Source organism: Palaemon carinicauda, chromosome 21 (genome assembly GCF_036898095.1).
Source record: "Palaemon carinicauda isolate YSFRI2023 chromosome 21, ASM3689809v2, whole genome shotgun sequence".
NCBI lineage: Eukaryota > Metazoa > Arthropoda > Malacostraca > Decapoda > Palaemonidae > Palaemon > Palaemon carinicauda.
In genome coordinates this window covers 15059395-15072140 of record NC_090745.1, presented here as the reverse complement: position 1 = coordinate 15072140, position 12746 = coordinate 15059395, and the positions used below count along the sequence as shown (strand labels likewise).

Below are 12746 nucleotides of genomic sequence, written 5' to 3'. Positions count from 1 at the left end.
GGTTTTTGCCACAAACTTGTTGAGGGCCGACAGGTCTATTACTGGCCTCCACCCACCTGTCGCCTTCTCCACCAGGAAGAGCCTACTGTAGAACCCCGGGCCGGGATCTTCGACTGGTTCCAACGCTCCCTTGGAGATCATGGACGACACCTGTTCTTGCAACGCCGCCCGTTTCAAGAGGTCCTTAGGTATCAACCACTCAGCCTGTAGGGCCAGAATGAGAGGGGGAGGTTCTGCTAGGAAGGGTAGTCTGTAACCTTCCCTCAGGACTGTCACTGTCCAGGGATCCGCACCGTAATCCCGCCATGCTTGCCAAGAGTGTTTGAGGCATCCCCCTACTTGAGGCTCCTGTAGGAGTAGGGGGCCTCGTCTCCTATCTCCTTCTGGAGGAGCGGCCGGACCGACCTCTCCTTGAGTTGCCGAAGGACGGTCTAAAGTTTGACTGAGGGGCTGTGTTACCCCTACGGGGGGGGGGGGGGGTCTGTGTTGCTTGAAGCCAAGGGTCCGAAGAAGCCTCTCTTCTAGGTTGGGCAGGGGATGCACAGGATGAGTGAGGGACGTCCACAGAGGGTCTCCTGTGTGGTGGGCGTCTCATGGGGGGAGGTCTCTGCTCTCCCACGTCCTTCATTTTCCTCACCCTCTCCATCGTCTCTTCCACTAGCTTGAGGGGGAAGATTGACTCGTCCCTCACCGAGGAATTCCTCAACTTTCTCGCTTCCCGGTCGGGGCCTCACTAACTTGCTGAGGACTGTATCCCTCTTCTTCAGGACCCAATTGGTGGCCTGCGAGAGAGATTAATAAGATAAAAACTTTAGGCCTTTGCCCCCTGAGCTAATCAGCTCTTTCAATAAGGACTGGTTCTCTGGGAGGGAGAGATCATGTGACGACTGAAAGCCTACCAAAGTGCAGGCCCACCAGTCTAACCAGCCAAAGTGCAGGCCCACCAGTCTAACCAGGAGAACACGTAAACCAAGTCTTGAGCTATGTCCTCCATCATGGAAGTCTCCGTAGGGGAAAAGCACACCGGGGCCGTGGACGCTCTGTCTTCAGCGGCACCCTGGTTCAACGAGGTAATGGCTGACTCCACTGCGCGGAGCCCTCCACGACGACCTTCTGGCACGTAGAACCTCTTCTGCGTCCTTAGCCCCGGGAGCAGCTTCGAGGAACTTTGGCTCCTAGGGGCGTCTGCCAGGCCGTCCAAGAATTTGTCTATGTGCTCCATACCCAGCTTGACGTCAGGAGCTAAGGAGGGCTTCTGTTGCACTGGATTCTCCACAAGCCTACTTAGTCCAGAGGGAGAGCCAGGTCTGTTCCGTCGCGGGCTTGGGCTCATCTAGCTGATGGTGTCGTCTTATGAGGGCCAACACTTTGCGATAGGAGGAGACGTCATCCGATGAGCACTCTCCTCCTCCTACTAGGGCCTCCGTCACCAGTCCCTCCGCACGAGTATCTTCGGTGACGGGGGGGGGGGGGTTAAACGTTAGATGGGCCTGACCGTGGCACGGGCGGACCCGTAGAGGCGAAGGTATCCGTCATGGGATTACCTTGCCCTGCGGGGTTTCTCGTGTCTGTGGGATAATCTCAGGCCGCCGGGCGCCCTTGGTGCTTAATGAAGTCAGCCAAGGTGCCCGCGGCTGGCGCCACGCCTTCCATCTGGTGGAGCGCCTCGCTCCGCAGGGTTGATGTAGCGGAGGCCTTTGTGGACTTAGGCGCGTCACGGGGGGCTTGGATCGACCTCCCCTGACGAGACTCTGGTCCATAGTAGGAGAAGGAGGGGCGAGACGGTGGAGATGAGGCTCTAGGGAGCCAACCGGAAGCGGCCGCGGCTGTGGTAACCTTAAACAGCTCACTCCGGGGCACCGAGATATTCACCCAATCCTTCGATCTACTCCTTTTAGCCTTCTTCTTGGAGGGTCTGGACTCTTTCTTGTTTTGTCTGGAATGGGAGTGGGACTTCTTCTTTTTCTGGGACCTCTCCCGCTTCCTCTTCGTGGACTTTGCTCCGTCCTCAGATGACGATGAATCCGAGGACGAGGAGGACGAGGAGGAGAGGGAATCCGCCGAATCGCCTGAGACGTCCAACGCAGCAGGTGTCACGGGCTGAAGAAAGACGGACGGGAGCGTTGACAAGGGCGCCGGGGGAGACCGAGGCACCTTCTTACGGGCGAACCAATGATCGAACTCCTCCTCTAGTCTGAAGGGTGACCTGAAGGGCATCCTAGGGGGATCCCAAACGGCGGGGTCTGAATGAGACGAACTTCCTTTCTCGGCGTCTCCCCCGGCGGCCGAAGCACCTGAAACACATACCCATGACGCTGGGGAAGAGGTAGCACCCGACTTCCCCCACATAGGGTCTTCAGTAGAGACGGGCCCTGCGGGCACCAGGACCTCGTCTCCCACACACACTCCCGCACCTCCCTCAGGCCCCTCACATGCCTGTATCACACCAGAATCTTCCCCCACAGACAATTCAGACTCCTGGGGATGGGCAATGGGCCGCTTCCCCGCAATGGACTTACCTCGTCCCCAACTCTGGGTAGGGGAAGATGGAAGGGAGCCTCGTTCCGACGAGGCATCTGGAGAGACCAAAGAAGAAGACACGTTGGCTTTCTTGGGCGGCTTCTTCTTATTCACGCTGTAAAGGACCCACTGGATCTCGCTCCAGGACTCGCACTCCGAGCACGTGGTGGTAGGGAAGCACACCTGGCCCCTACATGACGAACACAGCAAGTGGGGGGTCAACCTCGGGCTTGGAGAGGAAAGCCCCACAAGACCCACAGGCCCAGGGCAACGGCGGGGATGCTCCATAACGAAACACTAACATACCAAGAGACACAGGGACACAGAGGAAAGGATAAGGGTAAGGACACGTGGGGACCGCGTGATAGACACAAAGGGTCGGGGACACAAAGGGTCGCACTGGGTAAGAGAGAGCGCGGCGAGATGGTAATCACGTCGCAACCAGAAACTGAGCTAGCGCGCTCTCTGACCCCGGGTCGCCTCAGGGCGCGTATCACTCCGCCTGAGGTTACCCCCATAGAAAACGGGAATAGGGTAAACTACACAAAATTCTGGTCGGTTGGGAAGAGTTACCAGTAATTCCTAAGAAAGTAGTTCTAGGTAAGTACTCTGTGTTGGAACAACTTTATTGTTAATTTGCTCTTACTCTTTCTTCATTATGGTATTGACAGGATTACTATAAAGACCAAAATTTCCTGGTGCTTTATTACAAGGTACCCTTTCCTTTTTCTTCATCTTTGATTGACTGATTTGGGGTTTTCTAGCAACCTGACATCAAAGGGCAGTAATGCCAAACTCTTCATCTTTGATCTTAATTGCTTCTTCTGTATTAGGCTGCTTTCCCTAATAAATTGCATTTTATAACTAGGATTGCAACTTGGCTTATAATAATGGAATATGAACTTCGAACTGACAAGAAAATTAAACACTAACCAAAATTAATATTATTGAACTGAAGTTGTCATTCATAAGAGAAGAGGACAGAACAAGGTGGCTAATTACAGTACTACAAACCGACAGATCACAGGCACTCATGCACAGATAGCTTTTCCGATTCTTTAGTCTTTAAAAGATTTCAGAATTGGTCTGTCCAAGGGCTCAATATGGTTGATGGGTTTGCTATGAAAAAGGCAATGGTAATAAAACTCTACTCTTACTTGTGTTCTGATTTCAAGTTTCGAATAATTTCACTCTCTCTGGAATCTTTGGCAGGGGGAGCATTGCTGGCTTGCTTGCTTATATTTGCATCTTTACTTTCTTTTCCTTCTTTCTTAGGTTCCTTTTTGATCTTTTCATCTTTTTTATCGGTTTCATCATTTTCCTGTGACAAGACAGCAAACTTTAAACAAATACAAAAGGCAAATGTATATCTTTTATAATTCTATATTTCAATTATTATCCCTGCTACCACTAAGCAACAATGTTTTCCGGATTATACGCAAATGGGGAGGGAGGGAGAGAGAGAGAGAGAGAGAGAGAGAGAGAAGAGAGGAGAGAGAGAGAGAGAGGAGAGAGAGAGAGAGAGAGAGAGAATATTACCTTCGTCTCTTCCTCAGCCTCCTCTTTCTTCACTTCTAATCCCTCAGAGGTTTTATCTTCTCCACTCGGACCACCAGTATTGCTTCCTCCACCTCCACCTGATGGGGTCCAAGTTTGTTGATTGGTCGCCGTGGCTGGGCCAGAGGAGTCACACGATTCACTGCCTTCTTCTTTAACTGCCTGTAAATAAACGTTAAGAAAAAGTTACACAATACAAAATTCAACAAAATATTCAGTTACTAGTCAAATGTTTACTATACAAAATAACTTTTTATATTAAACCATTTCCATTTAACAGATCAGAGTCTCTTATTTACTAGCCTTCAAGTCTGGTTTGAAGTATATCCAATACACACAACCACAATTTGAAAACTAATGAAATGGCAATTACAGTAGAATGTAGACCATCCCATATGAATGGAATATACTGGATCATATAGAAATCTTTTAATTACACTTATACATACCAGATGTGTACAAATCATAGGGCATGTGAATGCAAGACACTTCAAAATTCTATGTAAATTCTTTAGTATTATAACCCATTTTGATTTCTACAAATGAAACTACAGTAGATATTTGGTTGAGATGAAATTTACTCGTGCATACTTCAACTACCATTTCTTGCGCATTGCTCTAAAAACTTTAGATCTATGACATAGGTTCTCATCAACAGTAATAAATAAAATGAGCACCTAAATTTAGCTCTTGGTTCTGCCAAGTCCCTTTCCCTTACTATGAATATCAGTTCAAATATTGAATAAAATGGGAAAACTATAAAAAATGTTAGTTATAAAAGAATAACAATTTCCTTTTTTCAAGGCTAAGTAGAGCAACAATAGACAAACTTTCTTGCTTTCTCGCCAAACGCCAAGTAAGCCAAAGCTTGTCGGTCACCCTATTAAATAGACAACTAAAATACTTAAATTCTCAATCCCAAAAAGTAAATGTAAACTATCTCGGTTTGTCTCTGAAACCTGATGTTAATCAAAACAAAACTTAATTTCTCAAGTCCTACATAGCCGATTTCAGTAAATATTGAAATTCTCCCAAGGTATCTAGCAGTTTCAGAGATTGGTTTCAGTTATTGCATTTCAAACAAAAACAAAGCTGCCAAAATAACATATTTCTATCAAATATTTAGTAAAATCAATAGTCAATGATGGGGAAAAAAAATTCAAAGGTTAAAACTTAGTTAAGTAACAATCTGAGATTTAAATAATTCTACAAAGAACACGTGACCTAAGTACCTTCAACCATCATTTTCACAACTGTTCCTCATTAAAAACACTGCCTCTCCAGCTGATCTCTGATGTGAAGTAAATTTATTTCAGATATTAATCTACTCCATGTTCAGGCAATCTTTAACGCTAAAAGTTTTACTACTGTACCTCTTAAATTTGTACATTATTACTGTCATACTTTCTATTATTTTGCTCCTATCCCTTCATTTTTCCACATTTTCATATATTCTGTTTAGGACATTAATGAATAGCTTTCCAGCTGCACTTTGAGGCTTCTTGGCATCATTCATATAATTTCCTTAAGGCACTCTAACCTCTGGAAACTTGAGTGTACCTTAATTTAGATTTCGATAAATGCAACATTTATACTTGAGCTGTATCAAATGAATTAAATCAAACAAAATTGGTAAATATTAGCCGCAAGGCACTAAACACACTGTAAAACAGTAATCAGTTGTTGCCACTTACAGAGCATACACATTGCACACTTACAATGGCACAGTATAGATAGTACTAAAGGTATTTGAAGCAGCCCCCCTGAACTGCTGTCTGTCATTCCTTTTCAGTCATTTTCAATATAACTGTTCACCAAGAAATTTACCTTGCCAAATTTTTGGCTCTCATTCTGAAGCAAATCCTTCAGACAAGCCATAAAAGACTCCAGGAATATGACTGGTTTTATATACCAATTTGTGAAACTAACATGAAACAAATTTTATAAACAATTTAATAGTAGTTATAAATGCAACGGAAAATGCTTAAACTTAATAATTCACACAAAGTTATAAAAGAAACACTTCACCCAACAATTAGCTCTAGATAAGGATAATAAAAGTGCATTATCTGAAGAATAAATCAAGTTGTGTCAATGTAGTATAAAAAAAAAAAAAATTAAGTGTGCTGGACACTTTTAGGAGTTTGAAGAACTTTCCCAGACAATACAAACTGTGCCATGTTCCAAAAGTTCTATATCATGCATAATTATTAATACACTCCACCAACACAACAAATGAATTATTCAAGATTTTTGTACCTCATGCAATTATGAGATTTTAGCTATACATTTACTAGTATTATGTTTCAAACAAATGAAAGCAAAACCACACTGCTCATTATTTCTTAAGAGTAAAAACTGGAAAATATTTCTACCAAATTTACCTGCTCCTTTATTCCATCACCGCGGTCACTACTAACACTATCTTGTCTCTCACTGACGCTGGCGCTTCGCTGCCTCACAGCAAGTTTTTGGTGGAGCTCTTCAATTTCTCTTTTTAACTACAAAAATAAAAAAAAATTGTTACTAACGTAAAAACTATCTCTTGCTTATATGAAGTTATGGTACCATAAATGATGATGCTTACTTTCATAACTAAAAAAATTACTGAAATTTATAGTGCATCTAAAGATTTTCATTTAAAAAAGCAGTAATTCATCTCATTTCCTGTTCAGTTTTCAAAGTCTAACTTGTTCTCCACAATACATATGAATAAAAATCACACTTAAAAGCTATTAATCAACAAATATGTAAGAACAAAATAAAACAAAATTCAAATTTTGAAGAAAAAATATCACTGCTTTATCTCTAGTCTCCTCCTTTGTACTTTGAAAAGAAGTTAAAAAATTGAGAGAGAGTTTAAATTAAGAAAACCTCTCATTTGTGGGTATAACCGCCATGTCCTCAAGCAATCTTTACAAAATAACACCTAGTTATAAAAACATATTCAATTTTTTCCAGTATAAATTGTGATATGTTCAGACTCAGATACAGCTAACTATTTCAATAACAAAAAAAAACATCTCCTTGTAGGGAGTGAGTGAGAAAAAGAAAACTTGCTTGGCATAGTTTCGTTACGAAGGTAATTTTTTTATTGAAAGACAACTCAACAAAACCACCAGGTAAATAATGTTTTTATTCATATAGAGCTTACTAAAAGTAATTTATCGAAGAAAGTAAAAACTAAAGGAAGTTATATCGAATTTATTTCCCGATACAGGGTCTTTAAAATGGAATAGACTTGACCTGAATCACTCTTGTAGGTAAGAAATCAAGACATGTAATATGTTAGCTTAAAGTCTGGCTTGTGAATGTGAGGTTGGTCTTTTTCTGAATATTGTTAATGGCTAATGACTGCCTAACTCTTCTGTTATTTAATAATGATTCTTTTACTAACCTAGGAGGTGAAGAGCCATGGTGAGGTTTTCATATTTTCAATAAGAAATAAAACGAGGTGGAAGGACTTCCAACTATCTAATGAGGATGTGGCTGTAGATGATATCATCATCATTACCTCAATTACGGTCATTATTGATTAAAAAAAGATTAAGCAATTCCAATGCTCTCCTAGGGCTTGGCACAGGGATTTGTTTTTGCGAGAGGTGAACATTGGATTACAGTGGGCAGCTAGATGGGTATAGACAAAAGGGAACAGATGAAAAGTAAAAGCCAGACAGAACATTTGGTACTTTCTACACTGCTAGGTAAGGAACACTGTCAGCAGCACTCTTCTTTGTTAATTGGGAAAGGGAGGTCACCACTGGCTGATGGAGCAGACATTTTTTCAGGGGGGCTACTTGAATTACATTTTGTTAATTTCTATCATGTTCACATCTGTAATATTCACCAAGAAACTTATTCAAACAAGCATGTCAAACTGGATTCAAGCCAAAAATAGCTAATACAGTAAGAAAATGGAGTGATTTTGAGCAAAGGATCATGGAAAGTTTAATACGTACTGTATATGGCAAAAATAACATATTTCAGACTGATATTTGGGGAACATGGAGGGAAGGACTAATAAAATACTACGCAACACAATTTTTTTTCTTTACTGTTTTACTTCAATGATGTAAGAATTATTTTCTTTACCATAAATGTATTTTATCTTGAAACATGGACTCCAAATTAAAGTTTTGCACAACTAACTGCAAATTGTATTCTATTCAGAGATAATGATCTAGTTCATAAATTTATTTTGTAAGCATCTAAATAAATCATTGTGATATATATAGGCCCATCTTACCAATATTATCATTATTACTAGCTAAGGTACAACCCTAGTTGGAAAAGCAGGATGCTATAAGTGCAAGAGCTCCAACAGGAAAAAATAGCCCAGTGGGGAAAGGAAATGGGGAAATAAACTACAACAGAAGATAAATAATTTTAAGAACAGTACCAAATTTAAAATAGATCCTTCATATACTGTACAGTAATACCTCTCGATACGAAAAACTCATGATGCAAAAAGACAAGATTTTTTTTGGCCTCATATTACGAAAAAACCCTCAGGATACAAAACAAAATTCACCTGGCTGCTGAAAAATCCTTTTAAAATTTGTGCACCCCACAAATTGTAACTTCGCCACCATCAGCCTACTCTCCAATTGGTTATCTCCCTATCCTGATGCTAAATATTGCCGTAAGATTCTGCTCTCCTATAGGTCAGAATTTTTCCCATCATTCATCTATGTAGAGCATCGACGTTCCACGACCATTTCATTTTGGCAACGCTATCGTTCAGATTGACTTCGTGTTGATTTCCATTTCATACTTATAGTTTTCACTTTGCTTAATTCAACCCATATTTCTATAGCCATGGGCCCCAAGAATACTGCTGAGATTCAGAGAAAGAAGAGAATGCTTTCCATGCAGACAAAGCTGGAGATAATAAAAAAAATATAAGGCTGGCATGCGGTTAAGTGTGATCACTAAGAAGTATGGCTGAAATCAGTCAACGATAGACACCATCCTTCAACAGAAGGAAGCCATCAAAGCAGCAACACCTTCTAAGGGCATGACTGTCCTTTCTAGTAAGAGAGTCATGTCCATGATGAGATGTAGAGACTTCTCTGGATTAAGGACAAGGAAATACTACCACAAGGAGAGCGCCATTTTCGCAGCAGGCACCCTCAGAATTCAAGGCTTCACGTAGGTAGTTTGAGAAATTCAAGAGACGGACTGGCATTCATTCGGTGGTGCGGCATGGGGAGGCTGCCAGCTCGGACACGAAAGCCGCCTAAGCCTTTCTTAAAAAATTTGACGAGTTGACTCTTCAGAAATTCTTCAACTGTGATGAAACTGGGCTATATTGGGAAAAAAAATGCCTCGCCAGACCTACTGTACATAGCAGAAGAGAAGCTACCCAGGCATAAGCCTATGATGGACAGGCTTAGCCTTGCACTCTGTACTGATGTATCATTCGGAGACTCCTCAAGCCTCTAGTCCCACAAAGTACTAAAGGACAAGCTTCCAATGATGTGGAGGGTTAATGTGAAAGCCTGAGTGACGAAACTGTTCATCGTCGAGTAGGTAAACCTCTGTTTCTGTCTGAATGTAAAAAATTATTTGGAAGAGAACCACCTCCCTCTGAAATATCTGCTGGTGTTGGACAACACCCCTGGTCTTGAGGATGATTTCCTCCTGGAATATTCATTTACTGTATCTTTACCTTCCACTACCACCACCCATTTTGTCAAGCCCATGGACCAGCAAGTGATTTCTAACTTCAAGCAGCAGTATACGAAAAATCTCTTCAGATGTTTTGAAGTCACTGACAGCATAAACCTCACCCTTCATGATTTTTGGAAGGAGATTTTCAAATATTGTGATATGCCTCAGACTCATCAATCAAGCTTGGTAGGAGGTTTTGAGGCTCACCTTGAACTCTTCGTGGAAGAGGCTGTGACCTGATGCCTTCTCTGCACAAGACTTCAAGGGATTCCACGCAGGCTTTGCTGAAAGCAAAGCTGTAACAATTAACGATCCTGAACCTGTTCCACATCCTGAGTTTGAGGAAAGCTTTTCACTCGTGACGTCCATGAGGCTGGTCGTTGATGAGGACAAAATTAATGTGCTTCTCGAGGAGCACCAAGAGGAACTTACGACGGACGACCTGAAGGAGCTGGAGGCCACACAACTGAAGTGTTCAGGAACAGTTCTCTGGCGGCGAAGAGAAGGAGGAGGACACAGATACGACAACAGCAGAATATAAGATGTTATCTTATTACCATAAACTGGCAGATTTCATAGACAAGTAACACCCAGAAAAGGTTCACACAGGTCGTCTGCTTGCGCAGGTTAGTGACATTTGCCCGAGTCATTTCAGGAACATTCTAAAAAGCAGTCAGAAACAAGCTTCCTTGGATTGTTATTTTTAGAGGCCATTACTAAGACAAGGTGAAGGTCAAAGTGATCCGCAAAAATGGAAAAGTGGAAGTGAAAAAGAAATTGACGAAATTTAGAAAGTGCAAAATATACATACATACATATACCAAGGCACTTCCCCCAATTTTAGTGGGTAGCCGACATCAAACAAATGAAACAAAAAAGTGGACGTCTCGTCTCTATGTTCCTCCCAGCCTGACAAGGGACTCAACAGAGTTTGGCTGGTACTGCTAGGGTGGCACAGCCCACCCTCCCACATTATCCACCACAGATGAAGCTTCATAACACTGAATCCCCTACTGTTGCTACCTCCGCGGTCATCCAAGGCACCGGAGGAAGCAGCATGGCCTACCGGAACTGCGTCTCAATCGCTCGCCATTCATTCCTATTTCTAGCACGCTCTCTTGCCTCTCTCACATCTATCCTCCTATCACCCAGAGTAAAATATAATAAAGTAAAAAAATAACTTGTGTTATTGCTTTCTGCCACTTGTTAATGTGTTTCATACTGTAAAGTTAAGTGTTAATACTTTCTGTCATTTGTTAGTGTACTTTGTAAAGTTAAGTGTTAATGTTTTCTCCCATTTATGCATTATTATTTTCCATTTAGTATTGCATTATGTTCCAATATACAATTTATTTACAGGTACTAACAGTTAGGTTAGTTATACTGAATGAGTCAAATGCATTTGTGTCTACAGTATTTCATTCTGGTTATAACATTACAAAATTTAATGTTTCTGTAGGGCTTGGAATAAATTAGGTGATTTACACACAAAACGTGGATCAAATGAAAAATTCCAGATACGAAAGCCACTCCGGAACAAAATCCTTTCGTATCCTCAGGTATTATTGTACTATAGAGAGACTTGTGTCAGTCTGTTCAACAACAACAACAAAAATGCAGCAGCAAGTTTGAACTTATGAAGTTACTGTACATCAATTATACTATCTGATTAGGAAGATCATTCTACAATTTGGTTACAGCTGAAATAAAACTTCTAGAATACTGTACTGTGTATTATTGTGCCCAATGATGGAGAAGTTATGACTATTAAAATTAACTGCACACCTAGTATTACAAACAGGATGGTACTGTGCGGGAAGATCTGAATGCAAATGATAGTCAGAATTACTGGGACTTTTCCCAGTGTATGCAAGGAAAAGTCGCCCACCAATTTAGTCGACATCACTTGTATGGGATAAAAGGGAGCCGTCTGTTAGACAAAGAATCACTACACGACTAATTCCAGGTTAACCACTTAACCAATCCAAACTACATGGAGTTACTTGGGATTGAAATCCAAAGATTGCACAAAGAAAAAGATGAATGAAAGTACCTGATCAAGTTAAACAGTCAATAAATAAGCTGATATAAATAACCCGTCTGAGGATACTATTCAAGTTCACAGAGATGTCTTCCTTAGCAACAATCAAATTTCACGTAACCAGACCTTGGTGATAAAGGAAGTCCTCCTTGACAGTGGAATTGGATTCATGGTATTTACGCTATATGACCTAGCACCGGGGCCTGTGCACCAAAGTGCAACTCTGGGAAAAACATACAATTATGCTTACGAGGTTGGACAGCAAGATGGAAAAATTTTTTAAGGGAATTGAGGTTTTTCATTCATAGCTTATCATGCCAAACAGCTAACCATCAACGCATTCTTTCATTAACAAGTCAGAATTGTCCAAATTATGAGAGTGGGCATGAAAGAATTATTGATCATTTGGGTATTTTCTCCAAATTTGCAGGACTGGTCAGTTTTAAGACCCCATTTGAGCAGATTGTCTCCTGTTCTGGCCACTCCAGCTCTAGCTCTGTTGAGGGAATTGAGGTAAAGTAAAAGAATATAAACCTAGTGCAATTAGGGGCAAAGTAAACCTGCAAAGACCCTTGAGGAAGATCTACAGTGCATCTCGTGCATGAAATTAACCCCCCAACAGGGAACATTGAAAAGGCCCTTAAATAAGCTTCCTTTAGCCACAATGATGTAGCCATGTTCTTAGGTTAGACGATGATCAAGTTAAATCTACACCAAGCATAAGGTGTCTATTTTGAGCAAGGGGTAGCAGTCTAAGAATGACTTCTTTTTTACTCCAGGCAACTTAACATGGAAAAATTACAGCTTCAGAAAAACACAAATGGAGGCAATGTAATAATTCTTTGAGAAAACCTACGCACATACATCACAAACAAACAGAGAAGCAAGAGAATAGAAAATAAAAAATGGACAAGAAAGTATCTTATGTACAACTGCAGCTGTAAGATAACTAACT

At 41.6% G+C, this 12746-nt stretch overlaps 1 protein-coding gene across 1 annotated transcript in view; it reads right to left on the bottom strand.

The window, feature by feature from the left end:
* Nucleotides 1-12746, bottom strand: part of Bre1 (E3 ubiquitin-protein ligase Bre1) — a 78095-nt gene that overhangs the window by 26089 nt on the left and 39260 nt on the right. Inside the window, exons 10-12 of the mRNA XM_068344827.1 lie at nt 6462-6578; nt 4060-4239; nt 3678-3841 (exon numbers count right to left, since the gene is read on the bottom strand). Of these exons, the coding sequence (XP_068200928.1) occupies nt 3678-3841; nt 4060-4239; nt 6462-6578 (461 nt within the window). The remainder of the gene's footprint in view (nt 1-3677; nt 3842-4059; nt 4240-6461; nt 6579-12746) is intronic.